At 32.7% G+C, this 22,843-nt stretch overlaps 1 protein-coding gene across 3 annotated transcripts in view; it reads right to left on the bottom strand.

Moving 5' to 3' along the window:
* The window catches only part of LOC140063248 (phospholipid-transporting ATPase ABCA1-like), a 52,259-nt gene that overhangs the window by 5,771 nt on the left and 23,645 nt on the right, over window positions 1-22,843 (bottom strand). Inside the window, exons 37-68 of one of the 3 annotated variants that reach the window (XM_072109763.1) lie at window positions 21,528-21,734; window positions 20,866-21,196; window positions 20,259-20,339; window positions 19,761-19,903; window positions 19,336-19,446; window positions 18,555-18,807; window positions 18,075-18,183; window positions 17,445-17,621; window positions 16,936-17,050; window positions 16,032-16,222; window positions 14,236-14,374; window positions 13,829-14,033; window positions 13,225-13,350; window positions 12,682-12,856; window positions 12,211-12,342; window positions 11,381-11,461; window positions 10,598-10,794; window positions 9,739-10,116; window positions 9,022-9,233; window positions 8,569-8,719; window positions 6,235-6,520; window positions 5,848-5,946; window positions 5,142-5,399; window positions 4,672-4,735; window positions 3,982-4,087; window positions 3,410-3,470; window positions 2,728-2,905; window positions 2,165-2,280; window positions 1,859-1,997; window positions 1,167-1,432; window positions 565-685; window positions 286-354 (exon numbers count right to left, since the gene is read on the bottom strand). In XM_072109763.1, the coding sequence (XP_071965864.1) occupies window positions 286-354; window positions 565-685; window positions 1,167-1,432; window positions 1,859-1,997; window positions 2,165-2,280; window positions 2,728-2,905; window positions 3,410-3,470; window positions 3,982-4,087; window positions 4,672-4,735; window positions 5,142-5,399; window positions 5,848-5,946; window positions 6,235-6,520; window positions 8,569-8,719; window positions 9,022-9,233; window positions 9,739-10,116; window positions 10,598-10,794; window positions 11,381-11,461; window positions 12,211-12,342; window positions 12,682-12,856; window positions 13,225-13,350; window positions 13,829-14,033; window positions 14,236-14,374; window positions 16,032-16,222; window positions 16,936-17,050; window positions 17,445-17,621; window positions 18,075-18,183; window positions 18,555-18,807; window positions 19,336-19,446; window positions 19,761-19,903; window positions 20,259-20,339; window positions 20,866-21,196; window positions 21,528-21,734 (5,277 nt within the window). The remainder of the gene's footprint in view (window positions 1-285; window positions 355-564; window positions 686-1,166; window positions 1,433-1,858; window positions 1,998-2,164; window positions 2,281-2,727; window positions 2,906-3,409; window positions 3,471-3,981; window positions 4,088-4,671; window positions 4,736-5,141; window positions 5,400-5,847; window positions 5,947-6,234; window positions 6,521-8,568; window positions 8,720-9,021; window positions 9,234-9,738; window positions 10,117-10,597; window positions 10,795-11,380; window positions 11,462-12,210; window positions 12,343-12,681; window positions 12,857-13,224; window positions 13,351-13,828; window positions 14,034-14,235; window positions 14,375-16,031; window positions 16,223-16,935; window positions 17,051-17,444; window positions 17,622-18,074; window positions 18,184-18,554; window positions 18,808-19,335; window positions 19,447-19,760; window positions 19,904-20,258; window positions 20,340-20,865; window positions 21,197-21,527; window positions 21,735-22,843) is intronic. The other 2 variants (XM_072109766.1, XM_072109765.1) reach the window with 2 other exon arrangements.

Genomic DNA, 22,843 nt, shown 5'->3' with positions numbered 1-22,843 from the left:
TAGTAGATTAATGTATTACTTTCTCATATTATAGTTTATTTGATTTTTAAAATCTGGTCAAATTTATGTAAAAGACTAACTATTATATTGCATTTGTTTCATATTGTATTTTTAGTAGCGTGCAGATACAACTCTACAGTTCATTATGTTGGTCGGTTAACACTAACTCAAATTTGAGCAAGTGACTGCAACCAGGGAGTTGTAAAATAAAATACCCTGCTGCAACAATGTACTGTATATGGCCTTGATTTTATAGCCACAAAAATTATTGCACAAGCAAATTACCTCTCCCTTTTGTATTCCTACACATAAGCTATCAACTGCAACAATTTTGTTTCCACCAGTTCGATAAACCTAAGAAACAAACATACCAAAGAAATGTAAACATATTATATAATTATTTACATATCTGATTGCATTTAATTAATAACTGCTTAAAATATACTTATACTGTCGGCCAGATTTGACATTTTTCAGCTATTTTGATTAAAATTTCATATTCGTTTTTAATGATATATATGGGTGCACAGTGATATGTACACTATTATTATTTTAATTAAGTACCTTTTTGAGATTTTTAACCTTAACCATAGCATCGTTGGCGGCACCACTCATAACTCGCTCCCTTTCAAGCCTCACATCTTCGTCCTCACCAGTTAATGAAGTATCTGTCATGCATCTTTTACTAAAAGTAAAATGTAAGAAAAAAAAAACGGTTGTTATGAAGCAATAGCTCTCTATGTGTAACAAAAAAATGTGATGTGCCCATATATGGACATTACCATATACTACCATACTTGGGAATATTACTACCATATGACCATATAACTATATGAATCGAAAAAGTCTTCATCTAAAGCTCTGTCTAAACTATCAAACTTTATGTCAAAAAAACATTTGATGTGCCCCTATATGGACATGATGATGTCATATCACTACCATACTTGGGAATATCACTACCATATGATGTCATATCACTACTATATTTGGGCATATCACTACCATATTTCGATATATCACTACCATATTATTTGGGCACATCACACTTTTATTGTCAAACTAGTTTGATAGTGTAAACAGACCTTTAGAAACAATTTTTATAAAGGCAATGATCAATTATGAATATCATATTTCAAATTTTACACTAAAATTAACTAATAACTTACCCACAGTTACAGTTGCAAATAAATAGATATTCTACCAGGATAGCGATAATCAAGAAAAACATGCCCTGGGCAGCCAAAGATACATAGTTCCAAAAAAGCATATCTTTACTGAATGGATCAAGGAAAGTGTCGATTCCAAATCGTGTGTACATGTCTGCCTCCATTTGATTGTAAATGAGGGTTGTCAAACCACCAGCCAAACAGTATTGGGGGAAAATCAGACTGTAGCGATTGATCTCCTCGTAAATGTTTTCATGATCAGAATTCTGAAAAATCATAAAATATGTGCTATTTCAAAGATGGTATCTAAAACAATTTGTATTTCCTCAGAGATTACAGGGCACAATTCAAAATCAAACTACAGAGTTTGAAATGAGTAAGAATTTGAAATTAGGCAGACCAAATATTCCAGACATTCCATCATACTTGGGTGCTTAACAAAATAGATTTAAGAATAGCTTTATTCATTTTTTATTTATTTATTTTATAGTTCTTTTTAGGAAATAATAATTAGTAAGTAAATAAGAAATTAGGCTGGTCTTTTAGAGATGTAAAATATTTCTTATCAGTATGTTAATGAAGGTGACAACTTCACCACGTGGTTACAGGTCTGTTTACTGTATTGCCTATCACCAATTTGTGATAAAATGTGCTGAAAGAACGTGGTTAAAGAAAATAATACAATAACCTACTGGAAACAATTCTTTGATGATCAGCGGAAGATTGGTGAGAAGAGCAATGAAGATATTGGCACAAAACAGTGTAATAAATGCTGTACCAGAATCTTTGAATAATCGTACAGTTATGTACATCACTGGAATCACAGCCCATCTGTTGGTTACAAATAGATAATTAAATCATATACTTATAGAAGATTTTTCAGGCTAGCCTAAAGAGCTTAGTAGGTTATTTCCATTTGAATTACAGTAACATAGGCAAAAACCTATCAAGCTTTTGGGAAACACCTTTCCTTATCAGAGAATATTTAGAAAACCTACCCATAAAGCACCAACAACGTAGCAAATGCTGGCAAGTTGTCAGTAGATGCAAATGATTTGGTGTCAAACAGGTACACAATCAATAGTGTTATTCCAACTGGTACCAGGTAATACAACTAAAGAAAAACATAAAAATCATTAATAAAGCATCATTCATATATTAATTCACTTAATGATAATGCACCAATAAAGATTCCTTATAAGCTTAAATGACTGCTATGCTTTCTAAATTTACCTTACACTAAAGGCCCATTTACACTAGGATGATACATAAAACTAATAAATCGAAAAAGTCTTCATCTAAAGCTCTGTCTACACTACCAAACTTTATGTGACAAAAACAGTTGATGTGCCCCTATATGGATATGATGATGTCATACCACTACCATATTTGGACATATCACTACCATATTAAGGCACATCACACTTTTTTTTTGTCAAACTAGCCCTAATTTGATAGTGTGTAGACAGAGCTTTAACTAGGATAACAATTTATGCTTCCTTTGTCTAAGTCCAATCAAAACTAAAGGCTTATTTGAAAGATATTATGAAATTATACTCACAAGATCCCAGAAGATATTGCTGAGGATATACACAATCCTAGGCATTCCACTGACATAATGAAGTCTCTTGGTTCCGCTAAGGTTTTCACTTACAAGGTACATAATGAAGGTCGCTGGGATCATTGAAAAGGCACAAAGGATCAACATAGATATGCCATAATTAATGCCTGCCTCCAGCCTAAAATATCAATATTACATTAATTATTTTAACTATTTGTTGACAAAATTGTATTTTTACAGTGTGTGTTGTGTACCAAATTACTAGTCAGAAACTCTGTAAGACTGAATTCACACTTGTTCCATTTTAAGATGATCTTCCATTCTGTATGTGTGAATACATCTTTATTCACGAAGTAAAACAAGCTCCAGATTATCAATATTGTGGTACCAAACTATAAAGCTCTGTACTATCAAATTTATGTGACAAAAACTGTGATGTGCCCATATATGGACATGATGATGTCATATTACTACCATATTTGGGCAGATTACTACCATATTTGGGCATATCATTACCATATTTGGGCACATCACACTTTCTTTGTCAAACTATAAGTTTGATAGTGTAGACAGAGCTATAGAGTTTGTTGTAAACGACATACAGTAAATCCATGTTTCTGATAAAACTGCACTTCAATTAAAATTCAACAAAAATAAAAACCTGAATAAATTTTCTACTCACAGAGCATCAACTGTAACATACGATTTGGTAAACTTGAGTGGGTGGTTGTATGCAGTTATACCTAGAAAGAAATCAAAACAATTTTATACACAGTACATTAAATGCAATGATTACAGAAAGAAATTCATTTGTAGTTAAGCTCTGTCTACACTATCAAATGTTATGTGACAAAAAAATGTGATGTGCCCATATATGGACATGATGATGTCATATCACTTCCATATTTAGACATATGACCACCATATTTGGCTTCATCACACTTTTTTTGCCAAACTAGTTTTATAGTGTATACAGAGCTTTAGGTACTACATACAATATATAAATGTCACATATGATACTTTATTAAGGTTTTCTTTTATATTTTCAACTTCTTTTGTGGTTTTTACATGCGACTTGAATTTGCATGATTTAAACCAAGTTAGCAAAAAATATAACAATTTTCGTGCTACCTATACATAATAATAGTTGATATGGATGAATGTTGTTCAGAATAAGGTCTTTTTTTTGTATATTTTGGTCCAAAGAAATTTAAATTACATTTTTGGTATCATTAAATAGGAATATTAATTTACCGTATGTAGGAGCAGTACTTCTTGGAAAGCTGGCTCTCAATATGACATTGTTGAGCACATTTAAAGATGTTGGTAACGCATGCAACCCATTGTTGTCATACCAAGCCTGAAATCAAGATATTATGTATAAAGCTCTGTCTACACTATCAAACTAGTTTGAAAAACATGTGATGTGCCCAAATATGGTAGTTATAAGCTTAAATATGGTAGTGATATTACATCATGTCCATATATGAGCACATCACATTTTTATGTTTGATAGTGTAGACATAGCTTTAGTTGGTAGAGTAGGAACAAATCAAATCATCTAGACAACGTAATGAGAATAATTGAGTAGAATGTCCACATAGTATTATATTAATTTCAAGTAGTAGTAGCAGTAGTAGTAGTAGTAGTAGTAGACAGAAAACAACATTCAATTACTACATAAAAAATAATAGATAACATTAATACTTGAAAGCTTTCTAGTTGTGACAACTGAGAATTGACGACCAACCTAGGTCTGGACAATCGATATGTCATTGGTCATTGTCTAGACATAATGACCATCAAACCTGTGTCGAGGTGAGGAGCGAGGACAAATGTCCCAATATTCCTGGATGCGCACAATGATTTGACATGACATAGTTTGGTCGTCGGTCATCCCAACCCGAAAGTTCCCTAATATTTCAAACCAACTATTGCTCATACCCTGGCTACATTCTCCATTCCATTTGTGGTCTTTTTGATGTCATCAAAGGTAACACCAATATACCTATAAAAAAACAAATTACAACATCATTTTTTATTCAGATATATATATTTATTATACATATATTTTCATAAAATAATAATTAAAAAAACCGGATGGAAAAAAAAATTATTTTCCTGAAAAAAATGTAATTTAAAGCAAAAAATACCTAAATTAAATTAACTGTTTCTTTTGTCTTTTTATAAGTGAAATAATAATTATTTTTTATTTCTTTTTTCAAAAGTGAATAACTTTATTAAAACTACAAAATGGCCTATTCAAAGTCTGATTTTATTAATTCTTATTTTTCAGGTTTTTGGGGACAAACATCTTGTCCACAATACCAATCCAATTACTGTTTGAACCAACAGCGTTAGTTTACTGAATTATTTAACAGTATTAAGGGTAATCATTGTTGAAACTACTGTACCTCCTTTCAACAAAATCCCCAGACGTACGTAACAGATACTCATTAATATCCTGCTTAAAACTCAAATCTTGTAAATAAGTTGTCGTGTTTGTTTGCCACGATGGGGGCGTTGCTCCACCTGCTCCGTTAGGACATATGGAATGACCATCACTGCACGAACACGGCGGTGCATCTCGGTCTTGTTCCTGGGCGGTGAATTTATTTTCTGTTTCACTTGCTAATTCAGGTGGTTGGCCAATGATACATGGGTACTCGCTCCTAAAAGATACATCATATTTACAATAAAATATTATTCTTATTATAGTATTATTTCTAATGTTGAAAAAGTGACAGACATTTCTATAGAAGAACTACGAATTAATGTGATGTTGAACTAATGGTAAAATAATTTGTTTAATTACAAAGCTTAAAAGTTAAAATATAAAATGAAAATAACATAATAACATATAATGAGTACAACTCATGAACTAAAATAAACTAAAATTAGCCTACTATACCTTGCCTGAAAGTTATTTTTACTTCACTATCAAACTTTATGTGTCAAAAAAGTGTGATATGCCCATATATGCCATGCTTAAATATGGTAGTATATATGATATGACATCATATCCATATATGGGCACATCAAATTTTTTTTACACATAAAGTTTGATAGTGTAGACAAGGCTTTAGGTATGATACGGCACAAATGAAAAAAATGTATTACGTGTCGATATCGTCAGTCATGCAGCTAGTTCCGATGCCTGGCTTGTAAACAAGACTATCAGTCATACTGTTTACAAATGGATCATCAAGGTCACCGTTACTGTGAAATAATAACAATAATTGATTATTAAAGAAAATGATGTAAACCTATAATATAATGGTTATTTGTTTACAAAAAAGAATTAGTGACAATCTTAATCTGCAAAAGTAAAGGTTTTAGTTTAGAATTTCACAACGAAAAGTGTTAATATATTATTTACATATAACATTTATAATAATATTGATATATAATCACACAGTTAATATGTTTTCTTATATACTGTATCATTGTTACGTAAACTGAAATGTCACATGTTATAATACAAGGAACTTGATTTAAAAATCTCACCTAAAGAAGAGGTAACTGGGTGATTCAAACATAGCTGGGTCAAGCCTCAATGACGGAAAAGTTCTTGTTGGTCGGATATCCTTGATGAGCAGAGCAACTGCGATCAACAGAGCCGGGAAGATGATACTCCAGAAGAATGCTTTAATGTCACGCCTGGCGCTATTAAATCGCTTGTAGAGGACAGCTTGGAACTGGTGAAGAACTAAGAGTATTCCCGTAATGCGAATAGCGTCATCAACGTCAACGAATGTTGATTTTGTTGGTGTGGTCAATGTCGTGTTTGAAGCTAAAGTGTTAGTGTGTCAAACATAAAGATACCAGTGACAAAACATACATTCAGAAGTGATTTAGTGACATAAATTATAAAAATAAGGAAGGATAAACTTAAAAATAAAAAATAATCAGTGCTGCGTACTAAAGGCTAGTTCCACTCTCTATGCGCCTATGCTAACAAACCCATTTTGAATTATCACAAGTGACAACATTTGTACATCGAATCTCTTGCATTAGCATAGACGCATAGCTAGTGGGAACCCTGTTAAATTGTTAAGGGCTGTATATTTTCTATTCAATGCATAATTAAGTAGCGTTAACTGTTAGAAAATGTTTAATTGGGAATAAGATTTTGTACGGGCCATATGTATACTTTCCATAATGAAAATATTGCTTAAAAGGTTTGCAATAGCAAAGTCAGAAGAAAATATATTAATGTTGAGATATCTTAAATTGTTTGTTAGGTTACATACATTACCCCAGAAGTACATTAACAACCAATCTAGACACTCAACTTGATCTTATTTCAAATTTGGAAACACATAGTGCTACCGCAAAGCTAACTTTACTGGTCTTGTGGAAACATATTTATGTAGCATTATGTATTCAATCATTGTCCTGATGCACTGTGAGCTTATACCAAATTTAACCTTTGATCTCCAGATTTATTAAATGTTTTCATAAAAGCATTTCTGAACCTTGCAAAGTCTCGGGATAATTTATAGTTGGCGAGCTATTTCATTATTATGCATGATCTGTAATTGGTCAGTTAATTACCAGGGCAGGTATACATGGTAGGTAGCATCTCAAAACAAAAAAAAGGCCTCACACTGGTGTGTTTTATTACTGAGATTTCACATTGGTCCCACAAAATTGTCTACATACTATGCAAACCTGGTTACAACTTGTTAATACAAGTTGTTGCTTTTGCAGACGTGAAAAGGGTTTTAGAAACGTAAGAGGCATGAATGTTTGAGAGAAAAACTATTTTGATGGAAACCCCTACACTTGATGATTTTGCTACATTAATCCCACAATGCATCATTCCTTGAAACATGCAGTCGCTACTAAAGTAAAAGTGTTTCCAAATAAAAGCAGAGCATTCTCACTAGATTACACATATAGTACAGTTTACAATAAATGTACAATACATGCAGACATGTTCATGCATATTAAAATACAAAACAGACAAAAACATTGGAACTAACCAGTTAGTCAACAAACACCAATGTGTGTATTGTATGCAGTTATAAAAAGTATAATAATAATAATATGTTAGTGTATTAAAACATATGGATATGTGCGGGTGTGAATATGTGCCAACACAAATATGGTATATTGTAGTTCAATATGTTTTATGACTGTTGTTGTAAACATGATATAATAATCAGGTATTTTATAATAATAAACAAAAAGTAACATCTTACATTTCAAAATTAAAAATCAATAATTTATCCAACATGACAATAAGGATTACATAATACTATATCAAATCATTTAGTTATGATATTTACAATTATTAATTCCACATTTATTTAATCATCAATTACAGTACATCATAATTACAGTACAACTGAAAACAAGGATCCTGCATAAAAAAAGCTGTAGCTTCGTTTTTTTGTAGGACCCATAAGAAACAAACAAAACATTTCAATAGTTATAAAAGCTATGTACAGTATTATTGATTTAAGCGATTTTATTCATACACTTCTTTGTCATTGGAGCATACGTAGCAAAGGTTAATCATCCAAAAGTAGCATTTGAAAGTTTGTTAAACATTTCGAAAATTAAGATTTTATCATAAACTTAAAAGATACGTTCACACTGAGCTTAATTTCAGTCCGGTGGCTCAATAAAAAATCATGAAAATGGGTGTAGTTTTTATAGAATTGTTCTCACTATCTCATTCTTGAATCCGTATGACACTGTGTAAGATTTGGGAAACAAAGTATCCCGAAGTTATTCTTCTACCAACAGACTGAACTGTTCTCAGTGTGAAGGCAGGTTAAAAAAGCCTTACTTTTCAAGCTTTAGTTTAAATAAAATAAATGGATTTCTTACCTCTAAATGATATGTCACTATTGTCACTGTACTCATGATTAAATGCCCAGTTGTCCTTTGGTTTCTCTTCCTCATGAGCAGGTTTTTTCTTTTTCAGTTTTGGAGATTTTATCTTTTCTTCATCTCTGGTTCCACATATCTTAAAAAAGACCTGTAAGAAAACATATAGTCACAATACTGATTTTCAGAATTTATATGTATTTTTACAGTATATTATTAACTGTGTATTGTTATTTAAATTCAACGTTATCAAAGTTTAAGCTAAAGTTCTCTCTACACCAACACATTTTATGTGACAAAAAAATGTGATGTTTCCGTATATGGACATAATGATGTCATATCATTACCATATTTAAGCATATCACTACCATATATGGGCACATCACACACTTTTTTTTTTTAGTTAGTAAAGATTGAAATGGTAAAATTAAGAAATAGAAAATATGTTCTAACCTCATCAAGTGTTGCATTTGAAATACCATAACTAGTTACATGTAGGTTCTCCAACTCTGCATCAAGCACGTTGAAAAATGTCTCAAACTTTTCGGCTTGACCATTTTCAATTGGCAAATTATAAGAAAGTTCCGATGAAATGTCCTCACTTAGCTTTGCGCCCTCAATGTAAGATCCAATAAACTGCGTGACTGCATCTGTATCACATACATCTAATGATAACAACATTTGTATTGTAAGAATTTATTTTTATTAATTACAGTAGAATTGGAAGAATGAGATTAAGATCCTTAGTCTTTGGTTCAATTCCTGTCAGATGCAAGGATTTTTCACTTTGAAATACTTTTATTATACAGCTATGCTTATGTAAAGGTATCTTGGTTTGATTTGTGAACACACTATGGCTATCCTTGCCAATTTGCCTAAAATCAGAAGACAGTAAGAATAGAAAAAGTGGAATTGTGGCATGGTGGTTATGACGCTTGGCTTTTTCTAATGACATATTACAACTCCACTTCCTAAGACTTGTAATAAGACTTTGTTATGTTTATTTATGTATAGCATCTTGTGTATGTTTGTCTTGTAAACAGGATTGCAACATTTAAGAAGGATAGTGAATGAATTCGCTTATGGTTATCCAATCCAATTTTCCTAAATATATATATAAAAAAACAACAAAAATACAATTGTTTTACTGAAATGGAGAAAATATACTAATACCTCTGTTAGAGCCAGAGCTTTGTAGAGCAGCAGATGAACGGTTACTAGCCGAAGTTGACTGTTGGTCTTCTAATGCAGGCTCAATAATATACTCATTTTCAACTTTAGGTTGAGAATCTTCTGCACTAGTCGGCTCGTTGTTAAAAGTCGAAAGATTTGTAGGCGTTACTGCACTACTTGCACGGGTTGTGCTTGGTGTTGACGCGTAGCTTGGCGTTTCTTTCACAAGGGTGAGTTTGTAGCCACTTCCGTATTTGTATTTTAAGAACATCGGTGATCCACAGCACTTCAGACGGCCATGATCCATGAAGGCAATTCGATCTCCCAAAACATCAGCTTCATCCATAAAATGGGTGCACAGTATAATTGTACGTCCTAGGAAAATATTGATCAAATAATATTTGTAAACATTCTAATTATTAATATCAATACAAACTTATATCCATCTACTAACAGCCAATTTGAATTTCAATTACAAAAGTTTTTTTTTCAATTGTTGCACATACAGTAAATACCTCTTTTGTCCTATTCAGGAGCATCACTGTAAAAATAATTCTCTGTTTAATGGATTGTTACTAGGTTAGATTTTAGAAGCACCGGTGGTGGTTTATCATGTGGTGTTTCATTGTTCTTTAGTTGAAGTGTACATTAGGGTATGTGAGGAGTTGTTATTTATAGGGAGAACCAAAAAGGATCCAGGTCAGAAATGAACAAGAGAAAATCTATGTTTTAACACTATGTTGAACCCCTATTTAGGGGGAAAACTTTGCTGGATCCCGAATGTAATTAATTAACAATTTTAGACTAACATGCTGGATGGTAGCAATGATGAAATACAAATAACAACACAAAATACCTTCTTTGTACTGGGAAATAAGATCCCATATAGCTCTCCTCGCATTGGGATCAACTCCACTTGTAGGTTCATCTAGAATGACAACCTTTGAGCCAGCGAAAAATGCAATAGCAACGCACAGTTTGCGTTTCATACCACCCGACAAATTCTTTGCAAGTTGATTCAGCATATCTGTCATCTCCAGTGTTTCTAACATACTAATTGTAAATTGTAAAACAAATAAAACTTATATATAAGTAATAAATAAAAATCCAAAGGCAAATTACTGAAAAAAATTACAATGCTGTGGGTATCAGTGGCTGGATCTCAATGGAGATACAACAAAAAGAGCGAAAAGCTAAATCAAAACGAAAAAGTAAACAGCCAGAAAAGTTAGCAGAGCTTTCGGGCAACACTAGCCCTTCATCAGTGCAAGTATATATATATATAATAATAAATGCTGACCCTCTTATTGCTTAATTTTAAGGAACGCGATGAACTGCTGAAATTGTTCACAAATACAGTAGCTGGATTTTTGATTATTTTGTTAATAATAAATTTAATTTGAAATTACAATTATTTTATTTACAGAGTATTAGTAGCTGGCCTACAGTAGTTTGTACTGTAATATTAAGAAACAAAGTTTGAAACTTTATTGTCAATTGAAATAAATACAATAATGCATAAACGAGATGAAATACTGAAAGCACTTAAATAAAAGGTATATATAATTATATTTATCTTTATTGGAATTATGACAGATTTATTCAATGGAAAGATTATGTATAAATTATAATTGCTTACAGTTTGGTTTCTTCTTCGATTCTAGATTCTGACACACCCTTAAGTATTCCATACATACGAAGATGCTCCTTTACCGTTAAACTGTGAAATAGAACATTCCATATTAAATGAAGTGCCATTCTTAAGCTCTGTCTACACTGTCAAAAAAGTGTGATGTGCCCAAATATAGTAGTGATATGACATCATCATGTCTATATATGGGCACATTTTGTTGTCACATAAAGTTTGATAGTGTAGACAGAGCTTTAGTTATTGTCATTAAAGTAAGATATATATATGGAATGCAAGTATATAATTTTATTCTGAATAGGGGTTGGCAGTACCGTTTCAAATGTCCCCTTAATAGGGGTGGGTGTCCTCTGCATACTGTGTTCTAAAGGACAGTTTCTACTGTAAAACATGTAATGTATACCAAGTGTCTAATCTATTATTTGTAAATATTCTTAAATTTTTGTATTTTGTATTTTGTATTTTGTATTAATATTTGTCCTCAGTGAGGAAATTAGGATTAGGCCCTCCACGGACCCACGGCAGCCAGCAGTGCAGCGCCTACCAGATTAGGCAATGAGAGTAAAGCATCTTGCCTAAGGATGCAATTAGTATGGTACAGATAACCTCGAACCCATGCCGATCACATGCTAGTCCGATATTACCATTACACTATCACTCTCCAGTATATACAGCACCCGCCACGATTTCTAGACGGTCTCCCATCCAGAACGCAACCGGGCCCAACGTTGCTTAACTTCGGTGATCTGACGAGAACCGGTGTTTCAACGCAGTATGGCCGTATTAGATGTATATTTTTTCATAGTTTTCAGATTACATACTTATCATAAAGAGCATCGTGCTGTGGACAGAATCCGAGATCTCCTCGAATAATCTTGGCATCCTTTTTTATATTGTATTCGCCAACATAAGCATCTCCAGAAGTGGATGAATAAAATCCTGTCAACATTGACCTGATGTTTAAGAAAATATATATAAACAGCAACAATTAATAGAATGACAATTACATGGCTGCTAGCTGTGCATTACCGTCTAGAACTAAAAAGCAACAACAGCCAAAGCCCAATAACAGGATTTCTTAAAAGATACAATATAAATATATATTTCAAAAACACAGAAAAAACAATAACAAGACGAATACAACAGGCAGAAAGGCTAAGAGAAATACCATTTAAATCTAGATCTCACTTAAATTAGATTAAGTAACACATACATAATAGAGAGAAAAAGAGAGAAGCAAAGTGGGATTACCATTAAAACATTCACACATGTCTTAATTACTTTAAACTTACATTAAAGTTGTTTTTCCTGCACCATTATGTCCCAAAAGTACGGAAACTTGTCCCTCGTAGAAGTTAAAACTGAAATTATCGACTGCTAATGTTTTTTTACGCATGTACTTCTTAGTAAGATTAACACAAGATACTCCGAGTGGTAAATGTGTTGGTTCCGGTTCCATATCTGCTTCTATATTAACACAATAATACACGAAATAGATTTATTCTAAAGAATTTTGGAAGATCAAAATATCAACCATATGCTTGTAATGTATGTAAGTTAACAATAAAGACTTAGTCTTTAAACAGTTTAATTTAACAAGTCAGTGGGAACAATTATAAATAAAGCATTATATACTTGTTGTGATTGTGAATTTTGTCTATTGATGTTGTATGTCCTGTTTAAAATAAATGCTCCAAGAGTTTCTGTATATTTATCAAATCAAACTAACCCTATCAAACAAATCAACAAAACTGATATTTACTATCTCCTTTGTTTTCTAAAAGAAAACAGAAAGTCTACTTCTTTAGATTTCAGATATATCCATTTAGTTTTACCTGATTCTATAGGCTTCTTTTTTTTATATTTCTTTGTTCTGGTTGTTGAATCATCTTCGCAGGAGCATCCGCACCAATACGACAACGTGAGTGGGAAGTACCATGGCTTACCGATACCGTAAGTTCCTGCAAAGAATATTTTTTGCAATAATTTTTAGCAAGCCTTGTGGGAAATCATTCTGTTTATCAAAGTGACCAAAAAAAATCATACGTATTTGCAGTAAAAAAAAACCATTAGGGACCCTCAGAGGTTCACAAGACAAACATATACACAAGATGCTCTACATAAACAAAGTCTTATTACAAGTCTTTGGGAGTGGAGTTGTACTTTTGTCCTGACTGACATGTAAAGGGACTTCAACCCAGGACCCTTGGAGTGCCAAGCATCATAACCACCAAGCCACAACTCCACTCCAATTCAGAGGACCCTCCTATTATGGGACACTCTCCTGTGAAACAAACTACGGGCAACAATACAGACAACCTCTATTCAGGGAACACCTCTATTAAGGGGACTTTATTAGGCCCCAAAAGTGTCCCCGAAAATGGTTCTACTGTATACAATTAGAAAAGAATAAATTATAATCAAAATAAAAATACCTACCAGGAAATACGTTCTTTATGTACCAACCAATGATGAAATAAATAAGACCATCTGCAACCATAATGGCACAGATAACACCAAAGGTTAATTGGGCTCCTTCAAGTGGATTGGTGTCAAAATTACTCCATGATGCTCCCACGACCTGCTCTTCGAATCTTGATAACATTTCACATCCATAGCAAAATGCAGAAGGTGATAACAAACACTGTAATATCAACATTAAATATCATTATAGTATCAAGCATAAATATCAATCATTGAATATTGTATAATTAACACAGCATGGTTATGTATCAGAAAAAAAGAGACATTATGGTTGGGCACATCACACTTTTTTTTGTCAAACTAGTTTGATAGTGCAGACAGAGCTTACAGCAACTTGCATGAATATAGTATGATATGCTTACTAGTGCAATTTCCATCCATAATTCCAATTCTGATTCTAATAGGTACAATATGAATACTGGCAGGAATGATATACTGTAAACTAAAGCGCCAACGAGAGATGCGATGTTTGGACGCTGACACATTGAGCCGACCATGTAGCTAAGAAAAGAAAACAATAAAATGAGTTAATAAAATGTGATTGAGTCAGTCACTGTTGATATCAGAAGAGTGGATTTTAGCGCATTTATGAGGTAAGGTAAGAAAAAAAAAATCCTACAGACAGGTTGCCATACACTATTCACTTAAACTTATAACATTCTCATACCTATATGAATACCACTTAGTAGAAACTTTGGCGCTAGTTCCGTTTTGCACCTGTTTTTATTTCGACTTCCTTTTGACTCCAAATTGTTAAGCAACTTATTGTGAATACCACACCTTAAAATTGGGCCTCATAAGTACTTTTATGAAGAAGAATCACATAAAAAGTAACTAATAAATCCTTAAATTGATGATTTTACAGACATCTTTCTCGCATACCATTCGCGAATTTAGCATACTCGAAGTTCAATATTTTCGTTTCTATGGAGCGCCAAAAGAGCAACAACAATGTCAATAGATGGTTAAAAACTCAGTGGAATGCGTCTTCTTTTAATGCATTTATTATTGAAATACACGTTTAATTTTAATATATTTTGTCAATAAAAATGCTGTAACTTTTTACTGCTAATAATTTGCTGTTTTCAAATGGCAACCAACCCTAGACCTAAGAGTAAGACTAAGACTAAGAGGAATATTATTTAGATCAGGTATACCCCTACAGTACATGTAATATGATGATGAATTTGTCGATTTTCATTCCTAAAAGTTCCTGCAAAAACCATGTACAGTATCAACAGTAATATTTTTGTTGCATTGACATTGACAAAATATGATAAAATTGAACGTAATTTTCACCAATAAATGCATTAAATATACGCAATTTATTGAGTTTTTAGCCCTCTATTATGATTGCTCTTTTGGCGCTCCATAGGAACAACAACATTGAACATGGAGTATGCAAAATTCACGAACCGATGTGCGAGAAACACGTCTGTAAATTCATCAATTTAAAGGATTTATTTTTTACTTTTTGTGTGATCTCCATTGTAAAAATATTTTGAGGCCTAATTCTAAGGTGTGGTACTCACGATAAAGTTACTTAACCAATTTTGAGTCGAAATAAACGACAGGTGCGAAACGGAACTAGCGCCGAAACTTTTATATGACTTTATACTCTTTAAGTTAAATACTGAAATACTATTTATTGAAATATCTAAATTATTCAATTCAACAATGTAAACAATATAAACAAATAAAGATTTCATTAATTTGGATCAGACTTAGAGGCCAAGGCCTGTCTCAGAAAGACCCAACAAAACATAAAACAAAATAAAAATGTATACAAATTAAGTAAAAGTGGCATAATAATAATAATAATAATAATAATAATAATAATAATAATACATTTATGAATGATAATTAAATGAGATTGGTGACACAGGGAACTGTAAATTACATTTTAGACCAGTGACATAATGCTTACAACTTATGACATATCTTCACGCCTTCATTTTTATTTATAAAGGTTTATTCCTGTTTAACATTTTTTAGATTTATTATACTGTTTAATAATGAATATAGTAATTATATGTTCTTAATTTAAAGATATATTTAGAAATCTATGAAAAAAAGCAAGTCTTCAAAGTGAAGCTGAAATCAAAAACATAAAAAGGAACATAATAGTTAATACTAATATTCATAAAACATAAATTACCTTAACATTATGACAGAAAACAGAAAGCATTCAAGAAAAACAAAGATAACCAGTACATCACTCCTTGACAGTATCTCTCCATATCTCAAAATGACTGCAATTGATATTGCCAGTAGAGTAAGCAAGAAGAAGTTGACAATAAACCAAGAAATGGTGTTTATCTTGCTCTTCAAACCCATTATCATCATAGCCTATTGACAGAAATAAAACATGGTTAAGAAATCACATATAACAAATGCTTGGATCTCACTGGAGTCCCAACGAAAGAACAACATAAGTGATTTAAACAGTTATAAGCGATGGATTATTCAAACTGTCGCTTTTAATTGATCAACTTGCTTGTGCTCTGTCAACGCACATGCAGTGGTGTAACACACAGGGCTAAGGCCTCTGGTTTAGCACTCCTAAGGGCCCTCCAACACTGGGTAGTTGCATTGAATTGCTTATGCTCTGGGGCCCCTGGAGCTCATAGCCGTTACGCCACTGCGCACTTGGGTCTCTAGTAGGAATATTTCAGAATACTTCTGAATTCCTCCCAAGAATGACGATGAGATATGACATCCAGATCACTATCTTACTTCATTCTCTGACGAAAAATTGTTTAGAGGCTCGCTCATTGTATCCATCTGTCAACAAAGCTTTATGGTTATTTTACCCTGTTTTCCCTTGGAATTGCTTGGCTATTTCCATACGTCAGGCAGCTTAAACTTCTTATTTTAGGGCATCTTCAAAAACTCATACTTTTCTTACTTCAGATATATTAAAGTAGCAATGTTATCTAGTTTCATTTTCCATAAACAGCACCACCTACACCGCCGCCCCCCTCCCCCTCTCACACACACACACACACACAAAAACAAGAAAAGAATATTGCTTGATAATGTTGTTAAGACTTCTATTTTACCTCTTCTAACCCATTCTCCTTTTCATAAACTTGACTGTATGACATCACAGCAATAATGACAATAAATGCGATTGTCAAGAAAATTGGTATTGCGTAAGTTATGTAGTAAGCAAACCTGAAAAATAGAGTAAGAGTTATAAAAGGTTCGAAAAAATATTAATAAAACTCAATTTTGGTTATTTTCGATCATCTCCAATTGCTATAATAAAGACAAAACTATTTTATATCTATCATAATCATCTTTGTGATGGTGTATTCTGTAAATTCAAATGGTACTACATTTTTTTCATAATGAAAAATAATAATAATGAAATGACTGAAAATAATCAAAATGATAATATGACACAATATGCTGATTTCTTAGGTTCTTGCAAATCGAAAGCTGTTTCTTTATTATAAAAAGATTAAGTCAGTTTTTTAATACTTTTTATTTGAATACCAAAATGAATGTACTAACATCATTCGAATTAGAAACCATTATAAGTCGATAAGATAAAATAAATACTAACTCATCTTCTTGGTAGCATGGGTATGGCATCTGCTGAACATAAGTCGTTGGTTGTACCGCCGTATCCCCTGCATGTAGGTTTATAATACCTCGGTCTAACATGTCCTGAACTATTATAAAAACGCGTTGATACTGTTGATCAGTATGGAAGTTATTGTTTGGACCTGGTCGCCACAAACTGTATAAAAACACAAAATATTAGTGTTTACACTGACATAGGGTATAAGGTTACTTGTTAAGGTTATCTGTTACACTATTCGTCTTGGGCAGACAAGGCCTATGCTTTGTTTCCATGACTCTTTTTCAGTAGATAATGTTATATGTGTTTTCAGATAGTACTGTGTGTTTCCCTGTATGCCTATCCATATTTGCAACCTTTCATTTTTGGGACGGTAGACAACACCATAACAGAATGTGAAAAGTGGAATGTGCCACGATAAATTAAATTACTCCATTCACTAGTGTTTTTCTAGCTATATCGCTTTCATATTGCCTAGCACAGGAAGCAAATAGAGATTGCAATCAGTCAGCAGCTGTATTTTGTATGGTGTATGACTCGGGCTGTGCAACCTTCAGTGTTTTGCTATGCCTTGTGAAAGGTGTAATATTGTAATTTTAACTTTGCACTCACTAATCTTTGACGATTTCAGTACTTGGTGTATTATCAATTTCAACTCGAATCTTATAGGCAACATGGTGTGGAACTTCAGTTGCATCATCAATACCCAGGAATCTTACAGCTAGAAATCAAAATTCATAATTGTTTAAAAACAATATACAGTAATTTTTTTTATTTCATCTTTATAAGCCTGTATACCCAGGAGAGTGGACAGGACAATGATCAGTAAACCAATCCTTTACTCTTTTTAAATAGTGTACCGAGAACAGGGGCAATGTACACAGGACTAACAGCGTTATGTCCCATCTGAAAGATGAGGCAATTACAATAAAGTATTTTTCCAAGGATACTACAGACAGTGTCTCAAAACCAGTTTCTCTCATATGCAAGTCCGATATCCCTATTATGCCATATTGCTCAATTAAAGGCCTATACAGCAGAAACTGGAGTAAATTGGAAAAATATAAGAAGAATCATAATTTGATTACAAACCAGCAAAGAGGTCATTGCTGTCATAGAGACTTTCCGCAGCTGCAACCATGTCATCTTCCGTGTCATATCCAACAAAACGATCCAATTCTATGCAGTCTGTAATATTCACGATAAACTCTGCTAAGAGATTGATTTCTTCGATCTCCTCGGTTGTGAGTCCAACACCATTTTCAAGGATGGAAGTTAAACTTTCAGCATCGATGTTTGCTTGTTGAACCAGCAGATCCTGGACAAATGTATTGTCTAACAATTCCTTAAAAATTATAAGATATTAACATATTGTTGTGATACTCAACAGATAGCCAAATTAGCTTAAATTTGATTTTTATGCAACTTTAAAAAACGCATGATTATTGGAACATGGATGCCATCGACAAAGCTGGACTGTGATTTTTCATCATTTTTTATTTTGATTTTAGTTTTTACAGCTAAATCTAGCACAAAGTAGTTGATACACTGCCTTATATAAGTTAGTTCTATTATTGTTGAATTGAATAAATTCTCATATATTATTTAAGTGTTTATGAAAGATACTTGTGTACTTCAAACTACAGTATGAATGCATTTGTATATTGACGTACTGAGCTATAAGCTTAGTTAATTTGCTTAGGTTAGTTGGTATATAATAAATGATTTTGGTTTTAAGTGTAGTTACAATATACAGTCAACGAACAGAGCGATGCTTATGTGAACAATAATAATAAAACTTGAATTGGTATCTAATACTATTTATTGTGTATTTTATTAGCATATATCACAATTATGCCTTGAATATACATACCAATAGGTCTTCATAATCGTCTGAGTTGAAGGTACTTAGTTCTTTAGAACCAACAAGCCAGGCTGCACTGAAATCACGAATCCCCTTAATCTCATCAAACAAATAACTTGCCTATAAAAACCAAGTCCAGATTTAATAGCTTCACCTCCTTTTATAAATCGGGATTCCACTAAATTGACATGTCTTTAGCCTTGCACAGTTACGTCACACACATATCGTTACGTCACACACATATCTTTTTGTCACATAAAGTTTGATAGTCTAGACAAAGCTTTATCACAATTGTTTTCATGTATATGTATCTTTTTGATCATTTAAACATTTCTTTGTAGAAAGACAAATACAATTTTTTGTATTGTATTTTTAACATTAAATGCTAGTAAATGCTCTTATAACATCAATATCTTTAAGCTAAGTATACTTACTTCTTTAACTATTTTCTGAGCCGCTGGGCTGTTAGGTGAGTATGGTATTTTTCCTAATAATATAGGCTTTAAGTACGTCCAAGCTATGACACCGTTATTTCCGTTATTGTTGATGTAGCGATAGAGATCATCACAATATTTCGCTAGGATAAAATAATCAGAACATTAAATAACAACATTGAATCTTTTTTTTTTAATTACTTGTAATTATAAAGCACTCACCCAAAATATCATTAGCATCATGTTTGTTTCATTGTAATTCACTGTTTAAGTGCAAATATAACTTTCCTATTCGTAATCCGTTTTCTCAGGGAATTATAGTGTTTTCTTGTACTATAATTTACACTATCAACTTAAAATGTTTTTTTCTATAAAATATTTTACCATTGTCTTTATTTACAGCAAAGATTATTTAAAAAAATATATAATAAACATTCAGTATCTGCAGTACAATACTGATGTCATGGTCTCGTAATAAATCTAAAAGATAGTACATACTTTTTGCACCTGATATATAATCTCCTTGTGTTGCTCGTTTGTGTCTACCATTATTCACAGTTTTTTTAATTACATTTGCAACTGTAGGAAAAAGAAAACATTATCATACTCTAATGCAATGAAATATAACTTTATGTCACAAAGGCTTTCAAACAATGGATTGAAATGACCAATGGGGTGCAGTTCACCAACCCTCAATCATTTAGAAATAAGATGAGACCAATATACACAACATTTCAGACATGAAAAGTGGAGAAGAAAAGAAATTTTGCTGGTTCAACACGAGATTTGTTCTTGTGATAAACACCACTACCTGCTCAATGCCCTTAGCAAATTAAAGTTCAAATATACCTAATAGGTTTGCAAATAAAACTAGAAATTATTATTTAACACCTAAATAAATTCTTGTCATTTGATTGGACGATTGTGTGTCACATGGCGTGCCATAGTACGCACTACTTTTTTTTGCCTCGTTGAAATATAAACTTTCATGATTAACCTCATGCCATTATTTGTACCATTACACTCATAAACATTCATTATTTGTATACTTCTATATAGCAGCTATTTGTAGTAGATTCAAAATAATATCAGAAAATTAAATTACTTTTTTTCATTCCACTCATCTCAGCACTGCTCCCTGCATCACGGCGTTTCATGTGCGTTTCATGTTGTGCCTCGCGCCTTCGTCTACTCGGTGAATTTTCTACGTCTTCGACAGTTGCACCACAAACAAACACTTGCAACACTTCATTAGCCATTTGTGCAGAAACTGTTCCCATCAGGTCTTCTAAAATGTCATCAGGTATTAACATACTGATATTCATTGTTGAAGAGAGAGCTGGAAGGGCATCTTGGAGCTGGTTTACAAGTTCGTTAACTTTTTGAACGCTTTCTGTCGCATTTGCAATTTGGTCGTTGATAGAGAATGTAACAATCTATAATAAAAAAAATTGGGTTAGTATATCATAACACACTATGACACCTGATAAGGAGGGGTTAAGGGTTAATTAATATATAGCGCATTCTACAAACACTGTTGTTTCAATGCCCTGCGGACTTGGATGTTCAACTTCATCCTTCTCCACAAAGAGTCACGTCATGTCCATGCAACCAAAGACAGCACTATTTGTCTGTCCACGACTGTATACTGTAAAATAAGCTGTTTATCCGATTTTCCTATTTAGCCAACATTATAATAAAGATTTCCCTTTTATTCCCACTTCACCATTGCTGACTTAATCATCATTATCATATTAAGTAACTCACGTCTATTACAATCTCAGCAACATCTAATTCTTTATACAGGAATTCTCCGAATTCAAGGAATACTTCAGGATCCAAACCACACAGCGTCTCTGAGATTTCTGAGATGTCTGACATACTTGTATTTGGTGGGAATGTCAGCAGCATATCAATCTGGTCTTCATCACAGAAGGCACTGGACAATGAGTCAATGTATTCAAGATCAAGAATCTAATGATAAGAAAAAACACTTTTTTTAAAGGTGAAAAAGTAATGTTAGTGTTATATTTATACAGTGCTTTTAAAGCATGTCTACACTATCAAAAATGTGTTCAAATATGGTAGTGATATGCCTAAATATGGTAGTGCTATGACATCATCATGTCCATATATGGGCACATCACATAAAATTTGATACTGTAGACAGAGCTTAACAATAGACAGATTGTTCAAATTTATTATCTTATCCTAAAGATCTTCTTATCGATACAGTCTCTCTCTTTGTTGTTATACTCATATCTGAGTACTTGTGACCATTCTGATGACATCTCTCTGAACATGCTGATTGCGCTTTTTGGAGCAACTGCTTATTGGGAGTATTCAATATTCCCTTTATCGATACAGTCTACATTGTCTCTATTCAATTGCTTCCATTGCTGAATAACTAGATGGTACGCTCGCTTCGCTCGCGTACCATCTAGGTCGTGCCCACAGATGGTTCTCGAATACACAGTAATTTCAGGGTAAAAAATCTGGCGATTTTAAATGCACGTACCGCAGGATTGTCGTTTACAGAAACGAATAAGTAGACACAATGATTTATGTAGTCAACCAAAATTAGCACCCTGGGAATTACTTCCGAAAGAGAAACTTACCACAAAATGAGTCCAAATTGTTTATTCATTTAAAGAAACCCAATTAGGGTTGAGGGATGGGAAAGAGGATAGGTACAAAGAGGAACAATTTTTAAATATATTCTTTATCCACGTCTCTAACGAAATATTGTTTTCATTTTTTATAGGCCTATAAATAATATACCACTAACGGTGACTAAATATAGTAAAACATTTGCGATTTAATACTTTGTTAAAACTGTCACTGTCATAGTCGATTGAAATAGTAAAGTACATGTAACGATACACCACTACGACGTTTATATTTTTTGTAATTATTAATTAATGCAAACGTTGAGAAGCAACTGTCAGTATAAAGTTTATTTGTATATTACGTGTTTATATATCTAACAGTAGAGCCTACCCATAATCACAGTAATAAAGTTTATTTGTATATATTTTTTTTACATCTAACAGTATTCACAGTAAGAAATGTTTGTATATATT

The sequence above is a fragment of the Antedon mediterranea genome, chromosome 11, assembly GCF_964355755.1.
Source record: "Antedon mediterranea chromosome 11, ecAntMedi1.1, whole genome shotgun sequence".
In the NCBI taxonomy this organism is placed as follows: domain Eukaryota; kingdom Metazoa; phylum Echinodermata; class Crinoidea; order Comatulida; family Antedonidae; genus Antedon; species Antedon mediterranea.
This window is presented reverse-complemented; position numbering and strand designations above follow the sequence as displayed.